The sequence below is a fragment of the Melospiza georgiana genome, chromosome 5 (genome assembly GCF_028018845.1).
Source record: "Melospiza georgiana isolate bMelGeo1 chromosome 5, bMelGeo1.pri, whole genome shotgun sequence".
Lineage (NCBI taxonomy): Eukaryota > Metazoa > Chordata > Aves > Passeriformes > Passerellidae > Melospiza > Melospiza georgiana.
This window is the reverse complement of record NC_080434.1, coordinates 6,535,845-6,550,255: the sequence shown is the minus strand read 5'-3', so window position 1 is coordinate 6,550,255 and position 14,411 is coordinate 6,535,845. Positions and strand designations below refer to the sequence as shown.

The 14,411-nt window shown below is 39.1% G+C and overlaps 1 protein-coding gene across 1 annotated transcript; it reads right to left on the bottom strand.

Annotated features, from left to right (window-relative positions):
- AGA (aspartylglucosaminidase) lies at nucleotides 1-13,583 on the bottom strand. Its single transcript, XM_058024832.1, has 9 exons — nucleotides 13,424-13,583; nucleotides 10,766-10,919; nucleotides 9,548-9,660; nucleotides 6,817-6,929; nucleotides 5,927-6,041; nucleotides 5,018-5,093; nucleotides 4,192-4,299; nucleotides 2,000-2,133; nucleotides 1-1,168 (listed from the first exon to the last, which is right to left on the bottom strand). The coding sequence occupies exons 1-9, from the start codon at nucleotides 13,566-13,568 to the stop codon at nucleotides 1,068-1,070; spliced, it is 1,059 nt and encodes a 352-aa protein (XP_057880815.1). The 5' UTR covers nucleotides 13,569-13,583; the 3' UTR covers nucleotides 1-1,067.
- Nucleotides 13,584-14,411: the final 828 nt, after the last annotated feature.

Here is a 14,411-nt window from a genome sequence, read left to right as displayed (position 1 = left end):
TAGCTTGAATGGTTTAATGGTTTATTTCCAGCTTTTAAAGATACCACCTTGAAACATACATAAAGCAACAATTAATCTAAGGCACAGTACACCAGCATCTAAATTACTTTATTAATACATTAATGTGTGCTTTTATTACCCAATGATTTTATTTAAGTAGACAGAGAATAATTAAAGTGACAAGACACATTCTTTTTACTCACTCTCCTCTTTTTCCATTTCTTAGCTCAAGTTTAGCAATGATTCCTTGAAATCAGCAAGCCACCAATTTAAGAGAATGATCAAACAGATCTTCAAATACCTGTGAATGCTAAAGTTCTATTCCAAATGAATCCTGGTGTCTCTAGACACAGAAAATGACAAAACCCAAAGCTATAGGTAACTGTCACACTCTAGGCATTCAACTGCTCCTTTGCAGAGGTTAATGTGCTGTAGGACAGGGTGAGTGCACAGCATATTACTGACAAGGAAATCACTGTGATTATGGTTCATAACTTCCACTACAAAAAACAGGTGACAGGATGATTTCTAATCATTTGTCTTCACATCCAGTCAGTCAACCAAAATTCCTTGAAGGTTTGTACTACTAGGGATGCTTGCATGTACTGTCTATTCAAATGTATCCTCAGCTGTTGTGGAACAAGTTAGAATGGTCCATAAGGACTTCTTATCTCTTCATTAAAGCTTTGAAATAGTCTCCACTACTCCTCAAGCCCCTTTTCTTCCATGTCAGCATTTTCATTTCAGCAATTTTCTTTTCAAGAGAAAACCTTGACTAAACCTTAAGAAATTAAATATTCTCGACATAAATTTTATGTGTAGAGTCATAGTTCCACTTCCAGCCCGCTATTCCCAATGTCATATGTCTGACAAATATATTGTTAAATGGCAAGGCAAAGGGCCTGTTCAATGATTACTATTCATCACTTCTGGCTACTCAGTTCTTACGAAAACAAGCAGACCATAATAGCCATTAAATGCTAGAAACAACCATTTTTAAGAAGTAATAACTGGTGGTACTTAGCACTGTCCTCTTCTAAGTTGAGATGCTAACAGGACAAAAGGAATTAAATGCAGTCTACTACTTGCTCAGTTGGTCGACTTAGCAAAGGGTTTGAAACCATGAAGTGAAACTGTGTGAATCCCGGAATTTTATTACATGCAGCACCTAGGAAAAAAAGAAAACAAGATTCTAATTTACTACATTTGACATTAGTCTCTCTGTCACTGTATTTTATCATCTAAAGATCCAGTTACTAATTCTACTACAGTGGAATGATTATTCTTTTACAATCTGTTTAACCCAAGATATCTTGAAAGCATTTAATTTTTAAGTTAAAATACAGTACTGCTGGTTGTTGTAGTGCAATTAATGCCCTTATAGTACAATTCAAAACAGTAACAAATAACAGGAAAATCTCTCTCTCTCTTTCAATCCTGATTAATTTAATGAGTCCCTTCAACACTAATCTCTTAAACACAGAACTATAGGAAGTAGCAGATCAAAGAATAAGCAAAGCAGTCTAACTAAATAATCCACATTGATTAGCAAATTGTACTTCCTACTGATCTAAGAGTTCACTAATGAGATGCCTGGCACAATGACTACTCTTAGATCACTTTGAAGCTATGCTTAACACTCATATTCTCTCCCTCCCTTACGCCATATCTAGGGAAGGCATAGAAGCCTTTTTTTAAAACCTTCAAATTAATCATATACAGTCCAGGAAAACAAATGAAAGTTGTAAGTATTTTTGGGTTTTGCTAAGACTTCCATAAATTTTGTGAAAGTCTAAGACATCAAAATGCAAAATTAAATTATCTCCAGTCTGCACTAGGACACAGCTGCCCTGCTAACGAGTATTCCATACTGTGAATGGCCAGTGCTGCTGCAGTCTTCAAAGAATAATTAAAGACTTTTTCAAAATCTCTGTCCAGTTTTGTACATCAGTGACCTAGTCAGGGTCAAGCACCTTTGTCTGCAAAACAAAATACATACCATAACTTCCAGTTGTATTGGCGCAAATGATAGCACCAAAGAACTTTGGCGCGTACTTCTGGATTCTGGAAATAACTTTCTGACAGGCTACTGTTGGGTCTGTTCCCATCCTCATATATTCCACAGCTTGGTAACTAAAAAAAAAAAACAACCCCATATACAGAAAATTAGCCAAATTTAGGTTACATAATTTAGAATACCACAGAAGAGACCCTGGTTTCTTTGAATAATGGAAACACATGATAATTTTTTAGGCCAACTTCTTGTTGACAATTATTACTCAAATTGTACACAAAAAGCAATTAAAAACAAGACTAAAAGGGACTACAAGATGACATCTATACCATGTATCATTCTATGGCAGGAAAACCAAGACAGAACTCTGATCATTGGCAGTAGAAGAGGCTAAGCAAAAGATCAGTTGAAGAACTGCAAGGAGCAGTGGCTTAGAAGACTTCTACTTTTCATCATATGATTTGGTTTAACATTAGAAGTAAATTGCTAATTTTCAGAAAGGCTAATGTCAAGATAATTTTTGAGGAAAACTCTATATTACATTACTGAAAAATTATTGAGTTCAGTAAGCATTAAGAAAATCTTTCAGAAAAAAATAAGTTTCTGAAAACATCAAAATTGACAGATTTTCTTTATTTTATGAATATGAAGGTACCATGTTTTGACCAGGACTTTGAGCCACTTTCAAACTTTTTGCAAAGTGACTAAAAAAAACCCCCTTATTCTAAGAGTAATCAAAATGAATTTCTTTTATATTGAAAGAAATTGCTTGAGATGAACCAGTTGCATTTCCAAAATGTCCTGAAGTAAAAAATTACTTATGTTGCCATTTTCTTTCAGAACCTGAAGATTAAATGGCAACTCATGACATAACTTACAAGCAAACATTTTATCCCTTTGATGAAAGATGCATATACCAAGACAAACTTGTTACACTAAGACATCTACAGATTGCATTAATTACAGATGTTATTGAAGTTCCACAGAAAAGAAAAACTCTTGCATTTCAAGACTCCCAATAATCTTTGATTTATTCTAACAATCGAATAGGTTTAAGTTATCTAAAGATAAGTATCTGAATATAAAGCTGTATTTCACTCTTGACTAATCAAAAACTCAACAAGAGGTTGCCACCTCAATGAAGACATATGGAAAATGTTAACAATTTTGCCCTTTATTTGACAGTTCCTTCACTTCTGTGAGGTTAATTCTTGTCTTTGTTTTCATGTGGGAGTATCTAAATATCATGCAATTAGTAAAAATCTCTATCTATAAGGAACCAGTAATTAACCACCTAGTCTGGTGATTAACCCACTGGTGCCAACATTAAATGTTTTAAGCATTGCAGACAAATATTTCAGGCTGCTTAAATGCAATCTAAGCTTTTACTGACTAACCTTTTAGTGGAGATCAACTCACTACTCACCTTGGTATCTTGTATGACAAGATAGATAATTCATGAAGTTGTCAACTGCCTTGTATTTCAAAGACCAACTCAGAACAGCTTGAAATTCACTGACAACATCTGTAAATATGCAACAGCTAGCAGGCTTTCTTGGCTGCCAGAGTTTCAGAGAAGTTGCCTGAGTGATACGAAGGCCATTTCTATATTATCCTTCAAGCATCAGTGCCCATTATGTTCAGCATGGCCTTCCATAATTGATTCCTACTGAGACTAACCCACGAGGACCCTCATGAAGAGAGCTATTTCTTACACAGTTTATGCAAGCACTGTGACAACACTAAAACACCTCTTTCAGTTCCAAATTAGATGCAATTACAAAGGATTGCTGCAGTGATACCTCCTGAGTGAGCTGAGACCCACAGCTCATCCTTTCTACAATTTATGATACTTTCCCACACACAAAATGCTTTGGAGAGAAAGCTAATCGGTTCTGCTAAAAAGCTTACAGGTTGGAAATATACTCATTACCCACTGCCTGGTTGCTCACAGCTTGGCAGTATTAAGGGATCTGTCACCAAGATATTTAAGTCTCTTCTTTCAAAACAGATCAAAAGGGTAACTTGGTTCTGCTACTATCCTTTCCCCTTCCACTCCTTCCTTTACTCCCAACTTCAGCAGCCACTAAGTCAGACCATATTTTTAATCAATTTCTTCATTTGCTGAGTCCACATTTTGCTGCAGAAATCTAGCAAAGTCTGCCCTAAGGACAAACCTGGGTAAGAAGCGCATCATGATGTCACCATCCCCAGTGGCTGCAGCTCCTCCGGCTGTACTGTCCGCGTAGGATCCCGCTCCAGCTATTGGAGAATCTCCCACACGCCTGCAGTGAACAGTGGAAAGTAAAAACCAAACTTTGTCAGCCTTACTGCCTCCAGCTGACTTAGCATTAAACCCACAGGAGAAAAGAACAGGTAAAGAGGTCAATTCATTGCAGTCAAAAGTCTTGTCTTAAAAGTACCTGTAAAAATGATCTGTGATAACCTGACTGACCTGAGGCTCAATCCACCGCCAATGCATAACTGTCTGTTATTATACTGACAAGAGTTAAGCCAGTGAGCTTTAGTCTGTGGGCAACAGTAAGCAGCTGGGGACATTAATATGTTCAATAACTTGTTGCTAAATCCAGAAGTTGTCTGACTTGGTTGACAGACAATAATCCTAACTGTGTAGAAAAAGTATCTCAAAGACATAACACAAGCCTGAGGCTCTGATTTTATATACATTTCTTAGGAGACTGCACCTCTCCAAAATGCCTATTTGTCCCCGGTGCCTTGCCTTACAAGTTGTCTCACAACTGTGCCAGTTGTTTGTGCCTCTATATGGTGAATTAACCAAGCTGAAAAACAAGCATTCCCTCAAATGCAACATGTACTCTTGCAACTGAATCAGTTTCTCAATATTAGGTTTTATGGCAAGTGCAGAAAAAAAAGCAAAGCCATTTTGTGATCTACAGGTTAATGTTTTAAGTCCCAATGACAAGTTTAACATAGGAAACAAGGTGGGGAAAAAGGCTTTTTTGTAGAATCAGAGATACTAACCCTGGAAGTTTGTGGATTGCACCATTAGTAGAGGTCCCAGAAGCAACAGTTCCACTCGCGCCAATTACAACCATACCTACAGGGACAAAACATATTCAGGGACACTACTAGCACATTTATCTAGTTGGCATTACAACTTGTTCATTCTTGGTATTGTAAAGACCATCAGACAAAAAGTTACTGCTAAACTTAGAAAAATCCAAACTAAACCAAAAAGTGCAAGTTTCAAGACTACGAAGTATAAAGATATGAAGGACATGAACCTGTAACTGCTCTAGTCCTTTATCTGATCCACTCATTAATCAACTTACAGTCTTAGCAATTAACAATCCTCAATCAGTAAACTCTCAGACGTTTTACGGACTACTACTGCTAACTTCTTTTAATGTTAATTTCTGTAGAAATTTACTGATTTAGAAGAAAGCCAGAATAGAAGAAAAATGAAAGCAAACTTTATAAGTTTAAGGAGCGTGAAAAACACTGCTTTTATTTGGCAACAGGACTAACGGTATACTCATTTCTTCTACCACTGCAAGGCCTTTTAAGTTGGTGGTGACAGCGCACCATAATCAAGACAAACATAATTATTTTAAACTTAGTCAGTTTCCTAAGCATCCACAGCTGCCCAAGCAATTATGCCAAGCTATCCATGGGAAAAGCAGCAGGGCAATGAACAAGAGTTAATGGCAAAAAATGAAGCAAGCGTCTGTGCAGCCAGTGAACTTGAAAAAAACAAAAACAAATCCTACTTTTAGGCATTCCATCCTAACACATAAGTAACAGAATCTTGAAACCCCTATAAACAGAAAATAATTCCTATATTAAATACTCTTCTTTAAATAAGTATGATTTAATTGTTAGAGGAATGAGGAAGAAAAGATCAGCATCAGAGTTAGCAAAAGTTGTTACCAATAGTATCATGGTTATGAACATTTCTTTGTGAGCTGGTCTGTTCTTCTTTATAAGTTACTTCTTCACGCCGTTTATATGGTCCACAGGACTTTGAAGAGTCTGGCACCACATTCTGTAATTAGTTTGTGATTTGTATGAATAATTTAACACATTCAATACAGATAAATTAAAAAATACCCCAGTCAATACCTATAATCTACCATAAAGGCATTAGATGCCCAGTACTTAAACGACAGAGATGTACTGAGAGATCCCAAAAATGGTTTTGCTTCATGAATAAAGACTGATTTCTGGCATTACACAGTAAAAAGATTTTCCTGGAAAAGTTACGTTGTTCAAATTAAGGACTCTCTTTTGCTCAACTGACTGGTCAAAAAAAACTCCAAACCAGTGTACAAACATGTAGAATTCTGTAACACTCAAAGCAAAAAAAAGCCTCATTCCAACAACAAGCCAAGCTCACCACAACAGGCAAGTTTAATGGACATCTGCATTAACCTGATGTATTCATAGGTCTGCATAATGCCTCTAAACTATTTAAACACCTTAATTATTACGGTAAGATTTTTTTTTCAGAAATTTATACATGCATCAAAAATACATGCACTGCTTTGTTAGTTTTGTTAAGTCCTGTGCCAATCAAGAACTAATTAACTCCCACACCAAAACACTGCTACAGCAAGGTCAAAAGCAGCAGGAGCTAAGAAATTGTAACTAGACACACACACTGCCAAGTCTACCAAGTGCTTAGCAATACCAAGTTTTTTCTGTATAATAGACAAAAATTCTTTTTCTTCACATGTAAAGGGTAACTTCAATATAAGCTGAAAGGAAGAGGCACTAATGACTTTCTAAATCCCCCCTCCACTGCCATTACTGCACTGTACCTTCCAGTAGTTTGGCTGACAGCTTTGATTAAGCCACTCTGAATACAGTGAAAGGGATTTCCGGGTAGTTAAATCTTCGTATGGAAATCCCATTTTTACAGCAAACAGGGAGGCTTGAAAAGTAAGAACAAAATAAAAAAGAAACACTGATTTATTCGCAGTTTTATGGGTTTTATGATAATGTATTCATGTTTTGCTTTTTTAGAAATCAAGAAATTTGACATCCTTTTTGGAGATGAGAAATACATCTTCAGGGAGCAGTTTCAGCAATTAGAATTATCTAGAACTGCAGTAGCCAACTCTTGCTTCACAGGCAGTGACATAAAAGTTTTCCCATTGAAAGAGAAACAAATTCAACTCTGTTAATCAACTGGACACAAGGGTATGAAGCAAGAACAGCCTAGGCATCACAGAAATAAATAAGTCATAAAAACATAAGTGTATTTTCCCTAAAAAAGCAAGTTTTTATCAAATATAAATAACATAACACTATGTTTGTCATTAAAACTGATACCTGAAGAAAGCAATCCACCAGCTTACATCACATTACACTTCGTCCTAGCAGCTTTAGAAGTGACTGCTTCCTTGTTTTGAAAATTAATACAGTATGTGACAAGAGAGCAAAAGAAATACCAACACAAGCAATGAAAGAATGCTACACTTCTAAGAATGACTTATCATTAGGAAAAAAGAAAAGAAAAAAGATCAACTCTTCTGTCATCTTTTAGCTGTAGATACCTTTGATATTACCCAGTAACAGATTCTGTTGCTAGGTGCAGCTGCTTAAATTTATATTATCTATCCTTGATCATAATGTCACGATAATACACAGGTGAACAAACTTATCCAGTCCAAGAATAAAGAAAAGCCTTCAATTATTTCTGGACTGCTTTTCTATGTTTTTCTTAAAAACTGACAGAAGTATCAGCACTCAGAGGAAAAGAAAATTGACAGCTTCAATTAAATAAATACTTTCCCACTTACAGAACAAACAGGCAGAATTTGGATTTTTTTGTTGTTGTTTTGTTTTGGGTTTTTTTGTTTTGGTTTTTTTTTCTAAGATAAAACTGCGCTTGTGCATGTTTATCAAGAATTATTTCATAGCTTTTGAAACATTGTTTCTATTCCAGAAAGCAGAGTTCCTGATTTTGCATCTTGAATAAAAAATGCCGACAGAGATTACACGCATTTATATGAAAAGATTTTACTGTTCTAGCTATCTTTTCTGTAATACAAGTATTTCTATTTAGAAATACAAGTATTTCTATTTTGTTCTCTCACATGCCCATTTGAAGGTTCATATGGATTTCCTTTTTATTCATCTTCATCTGGTGAAGACAACTAGAGTTTCTCTTATCCAAGTTCTGATTTCCACAAAAAAAAGCATTTCTTCAAAAGAAATAGTCTTTCTCAATTTCTCCACTGTTTTCATTAATTCACTACAATTAAATACCATCTCCAATTTTGACTCAGATGAATCTTTAGCTTTCACATCTTTCTTTTGCCATTACTGCTAGGTGTTTTCTTCTGAGCAAGCTATCACTGACAGTAAGTATTCAGCATAATAAACTTGTCCACATCCCTCCATTAAGCACAGAGCTATCTTCTTAGCTTGGAAGATGTACCTAAAATCAGCACTTTAATCCTTCTGTTTCTTCATTTTCCTTATCTGTTCATTCTCCAGATCAAAATTAAAAATACTATGGTAACTAGCAATGAGGGGCAAACAAGTATTAGAAGTATTTCTCCCTCCACTATTTAACACCTGAACAATTTCTTTTTCTGCACTACATGAGAAATTTCTCTTAGAAAAGCCACTCATCATCATGGTCAATTGCCTTAAATTAAACAGAATCTGCATGTTTCTCTGTTCAGACCTTCAGTCAAATTGTATCCTCACCTCCTAAAATTGTTTCATTTTACTCCATCAAAAATTGCTCGTGTACTTACTTTTGCACATGCTAATTACTTCAAGAACATTTTATCTTTTCTTATCAATTTCAAAGCAATTGAATCACCATTAATGCTCAGATGCCATTTTCCACACTTATCTGCATATTTCTTTCTGAGCAGGTACAGGCTCAGAGCAGGCTTCTTAAAAGCCAAGAAACCTGTTCACCACTAACACACCTCTGAGGAATGAACAGCTCTTTTTGAAACTGGTACTACTCTACCAACAGCAGTCGGTATTTAAAAAGCTCAACTAATCCTCCAATTTGCTATTGCTCGTTTGTTGTGTCTGGGAGTACAGCCTTTAATGAGTTTTGTTTTTCATTTAAATTCTCACTAATACTTTTAAACTATGAAATACACTAATCACACTCAACATATACCAAAATATTAGAAACTAACTCCAGTGTCTATTAATTCTGCCATTCCTTAGAAAAAGTTACTGGTTTTAAATGCAATATTTACATCTAATAGTTTCTATGGTGTCTTTTAATAAATCGTCTTTGGTAACTTGGTTATCAGTGATATTAGCCTTGGGATTACAAGTAAATATTTGCAGTTAAGCCAATGGAAAAAACATACAACTATTTTTTCTGTCTAAAAATAAACCTGTTTCATGGACACAGAATGAAAGAATAAACACTTTTGAACTATTTGAGTAGATTGATTTGATTGTCAAGAAATTCATCTACCTGTATTACCAAGAGGAAAATATGGCAATTTTACTATGAAGTGTTTTAAAATGAGGGTTTGACTTGGAAAGAGTATAAGGAATAATTACCTGACTCTCCCACTAGTAATGTATGCTTAGTGTATTCAATGACCTTGCGTGCTACACCAATCGCATTTTTCACACGCCTGAGATCTGCAACAGCCCCAACTTCCATAGTGTTGCTGGAAACAAGGAATATTTAAAACTTATTATAACTACAAGAATAATTGCATACTTTTTACTAGACAAAATCTATTCTCATCTAGATCAAAAAGCTTGCTCCTTTACCATAATGCTTTAATTGTTCTATGCCACAGACAGACGTCACTATATTAGTAGGGAAAGACTTCCTACATATATTGCTTCCTTTCACAGGCATGGAGATGTTGCTCAAGAAACAGTACTTCCATTCACAGCAATATTTTCAGTAGAGTAACTATTTTGTTACAAAAACTCAAAACATGACCCACACATTTGCAATAAATTATTGAAGACAATTGCTCCAAAAGTGAAATATTTACAGACTGAATGTAAAGGGAAAGCTAACAATGCTACAAACCATCTGTTACAGCTGCTATACCCTAGAACTGGATTAAAACAAGTGAAGAGTCACTTCCTACTCTTCCACAATCAGGTATGTTATTTTGTCTTGTTCCACAAATTAGTGTGCACCATAGTTAGCCCCAAAGCACCAAGATCCTGTAACAACCTTGAAGTGTGCTAAAAATGGCAGGTGTGAGAAACAAGTTAATGGAAGTTGGCTTTCACTGGGTGTTGCATGAATTGATATCACTAATTATATTGATAATTAAATATTATGATGTTGTCAATATTGACATAGTGACATGTACTGTGGAGTGGTTGATGTTGTTACAATGACCTGGTTGTGAGGATGGTTCTGTGTGTTGTGGTGTGGGTTTGTGAGTTCACATTGGACAGACTGTTGCTGGCCTAACCTCCGAGACACGGCCTTAAAAGCAGCAGAACTCATCCAGTGATGGCCTTGAGGATCACACTGATGAAACTGTGTGGGCACCTAGGAGAGTGACATGGGGTGAGACTATGTAAAATCAAAATAAATATGCAGCAAGGAGATGGAACACCAGGGGTATAAAACGTGGAGCTGCCAGATGAGCCTCTGGTGTTCAGCCACGCTCCCAGCACTGCCCCTTTTGCCTTGTGAACTTTTTTATTCTTCTCAATAAAACTCTTACAATGCATTCCCACTTGGGGTCTGAGTCATTTACAACAGCAGGGATCATTCTCTTCTCTGTACAGTTTCCTTACCCATCCATAATCATTGCATCCAGAGTTGTTTCTCCACTCTCGTCCGGGCTTCCTCCGTAGCCCACGCTGCCATCGCACTGATCGATCTCACACTGGCCACAGCCTCTCTCAACTGCATCCAGCTCTGAACCTCCCGACTCCAATACTCTCCAAGCTGTAATCAACACAAATAATTAAATGGCACTAGGGAAAAGTGTCGGTTTCTCAGCTGTTTAGGTGGCCTGGAAGGGCCCAGGGTGGCCTTGGACAGCCCGCGCTTCAAAGGACGAGGAGAGACTTCTGATCTTGTTTCGGTCTCGGTGTTTATTAATTGTTTATCTAAAAGATTTTCTTTCAGCCCAACAGAGGTCTGCACAGCAGCCAGCCATGAGCACACTGAGAGCCCCCGGGGTGGTCACCTATCTTTATACCCGAAGTTACGTGTACAATATTTATCATTTTTCCCCAATACCTTCTACCCTTATTAACCGGTGCACTTCTAGTAATAACCAATCCCAAAGTGCCACCATCACCACAGAAGATGGAGGCCAAGAAGAAGAAGAAGGACAGGACACGCCCCAATTCCTCCATCTTACTTCTTTAGACCCCCCTGTACAGAAATCCTAAACCCTGTGTCTTACACTCTAATTAACTTATCCCCTCACCATTCACCCAGTGAAATCCTCCCATCCTCATACAGGTGTCGTGTCCTGTGTAGGATCAAAGTCCTGCCACCAGATACTTCTGGCAACATTCCAGGACTCCCGAGCCCCCCAAGGGTGGTCTCGGTCTCTCTGCACCTCAGTCTTGAGGCGCTGAGATCCCACAGAAAAGAGTTTCCACTGCTGCTTGAAGATAAACACGATGCAGGTTTATCTGCATTAAGCAATGCTTATCTGCAATAAGCATTACATAAGTGGATAAAACCCAGTAAACTATAAATTACAGATTATGAAGTCAGAATATAAATATAAATACAATCAAAGAATTGGTTATATTTTCTAAATTCACTATTCACTTTTCTAAATATTCTTCTCCTTGCATATCTGATTAGTATTTCTGAGAAACAGAGCTTTTCTTTTGACTGAGGTGTTATTTATTAACCATTATCACAAGTTCACTGTATCAAATGCCCTTCTTTGTCCAGAACCAATCATTGCTTTATCACCACTTGTTTAAAGCCTTCTGGGAGAAGAAAGAGGGAGGAAAAAAATCTTCCAACACAAAAAAAGAACAAAAAAAAGGCCAAAAAAAACCCCTGCTCTCAAAAGCTTTGTATGAGAGTATTATGTGTCCAACTGCAGAATAAAAAGGTATAAACCTACATCAGAACTATGTAAGCACAAAAGCAAAGTGAAAATTATATATAAGAAATTAAGTCTCCACATTGTCCTGTTCAACCCTTGGTGTTCCATTCTTCAGGATCTAGATCATGGTGCAGCTTTGTAAGACATTGCAGATGTGTCAAATGACATGACTTGGATACACTGAGCCTGAAGGCATTGCAGATAGATTTCACAAGGACGGACCTCAGGCAACATCTTCTAAGGTGCTTGAGCTTGCTGCCACTGACAATCACAGTCCTGCTTACTCCAATTTGTGCTGGCTCTGGCACTCCATCACCTGACAGACCCAGCACAGGGGAGGCAGCATATGCCAAGAAGCCTAATCATCACAGATGCTTCACTACTACATAAAGTTGCCTGCACCAGGGAAAAAATAAGACTTAATACAATGCATCCAACTCCACATATGCTTGCCTCTATTACAAACTTCAGTGTGATGAGTATTGTCTGATTCCTATTACCTTTATTGCTGTATTACCTATTATTACCTTTAAGCCTTAGCACAGGCTTTCAGAAGCTGCAAAGCCAAGGGCCTTGCAATTTTCATGACTGTGTTTCATTTCTGACCATTAAAAGGCTCTACTGGTAACTCGTTTCACAAGCAGGCATTCTGTAGTAAGGGGTTACTTACAACTCGTCTGTAATAAAATAATCTGCAAGTCTTTAAAAATTACTATTCACAGCTAATGTATGTTGCCATAGGAAAGCCTGCTTTGACTGTCAACAACACATCACAAAATAGAGTTTCAAATAAATAATACAACTACCTAATTCCTTAGAGGAATCTCAAAAAAACAAAACCAAAACCAACAAAGCCTTAAATAACACTACACAAGAGTGCAAACCACATTATTAACAAAAGCATGTCTTTGATCTAGCTTTTCCGCAGTTCGTAACTCCCCTCTTTAGTTTCTGGGGTTTTGATCGGGATTTTTAGCGTTACTTCCCATCGTGGAAAGCGAAACCATTTGCTCGCAGGTTCCCAGTGGCAGAGAGACGGAGGGGCAAGCTCCGGCGCTAGGCCCTTCCATAGGAAGGATAACCCTTTCCGAGCCGGCCGAGGCGCCTCCCGCCGGCAGCGGGGCTGCCCCCGAGCCGTGACGGGGCAGCGCGGCGGGCACAGCCGGGGCTCCGCAGCCAGCCCGCTTGGCAGCCGGGGCACAGCCCGCTCCTTGTGGCCACGCTTCAGCCCAGTCACGCCTCAGAGACCCGTTCTTCCTTAACCAGCCCCAACACCCAGGTACGACCGGCAGCCCCTAAGCAGGAGGGCGCTCCCGAAAGACACAGCATCGCCCCACCCGTCCCGCTGCAGCCCGGGGCCCCGCCGGGACACCTGTGTCTGCGGCCGTCCTAAACGCCCAGGTGTTGATGACTACAGGCAGAGCGGCAGCTGAGGCGGCGCCCGCCGGCGTCAGCACACCGAGGAAGAGGAGCGCGACCGTCACTCCCTGCCAGTCCCCGCCGCGTCCCGCCGCCATCGCCGCCCGGCCCGGCCCGGCCCCGCTCGGCTCCGCCGCCTCCAAGCCGGCGGCGCAGGCGCGCACGGCCCCGCCCGGCCGTGCTGCCCGCGGGCCCTGCGGAGCGGGCCGGGCCCGGCGCGGACCCCAGCACGGAAACGGTGTCGTGTCCTGGCTAGGAAGAGTTAAACTCTCGGCAAAGGCCGAGGCCCGCGCCCACAAATACAGTTTGTATTTCACAGAATCATAGAATGGTTTGGGTGGGAAGGGACCTTAAAGATCACATAGTTCCAACCCCCCTTCCGTAGGCAGGGACGCCATCCAGTTGACCAAACTGTTCAGAGACCCATCCAACATGGTCTTGAACTTCCAGGAATGAGGCATCCACAGCTTCCTTGAGTAGCCTGTTTCAGTCCCTCACCACCCTCACAGTAATGAATTCTTTTCTAATATGCAATCTAAGCCTGGTCTGTTTCAATTTGAACCCATCCCCCTTGTCTTGTCACTACTTGCACTTATAAATAGTCTTCATCTTTCCAGTAAGCTCCCTTCAGGTAATGGAAAGCTGCAATGAGGTCACCCTGAAGCCTTTCTAGGCAGAATAACTCCAGTTATTCTGCTATCTCGGCTTTTCTTCTTAGGAGAGGTGCTCCATCCTTCTGATCAACCTGGTGTGGACTTGCTCCAGCAGGTCAACCTCTTTCCTGTGTTGGGGTCTGTCAGGATCCGTCCTAGTGAACAGATGACCTGATGGTTCGTAGGAATGATCTCAGAGTGCAAAACCAACACGGTACAAGGGGGGTTGCAGTGATAATCAAAACAAAGGCAGTTTTATTGAAATAACCACAGCAAAAATGCAATAGA

Excerpts from the sequence above, each read along its gene's own strand:
- AGA (XM_058024832.1), bottom strand. The coding sequence starts at position 13,568 with ATGGCGGCGGGACGCGGCGGGGACTGGCAGGGAGTGACGGTCGCGCTC. Across the intron at positions 10,920-13,423 it reads TAGGACGGCCGCAGACACAG|CTTGGAGAGTATTGGAGTCG; the intron begins GTGTCCCGGCGG and ends TGTTGATTACAG. Across the intron at positions 6,042-6,816 it reads GTCAGCCAAACTACTGGAAG|AATGTGGTGCCAGACTCTTC; the intron begins GTACAGTGCAGT and ends AACTAATTACAG.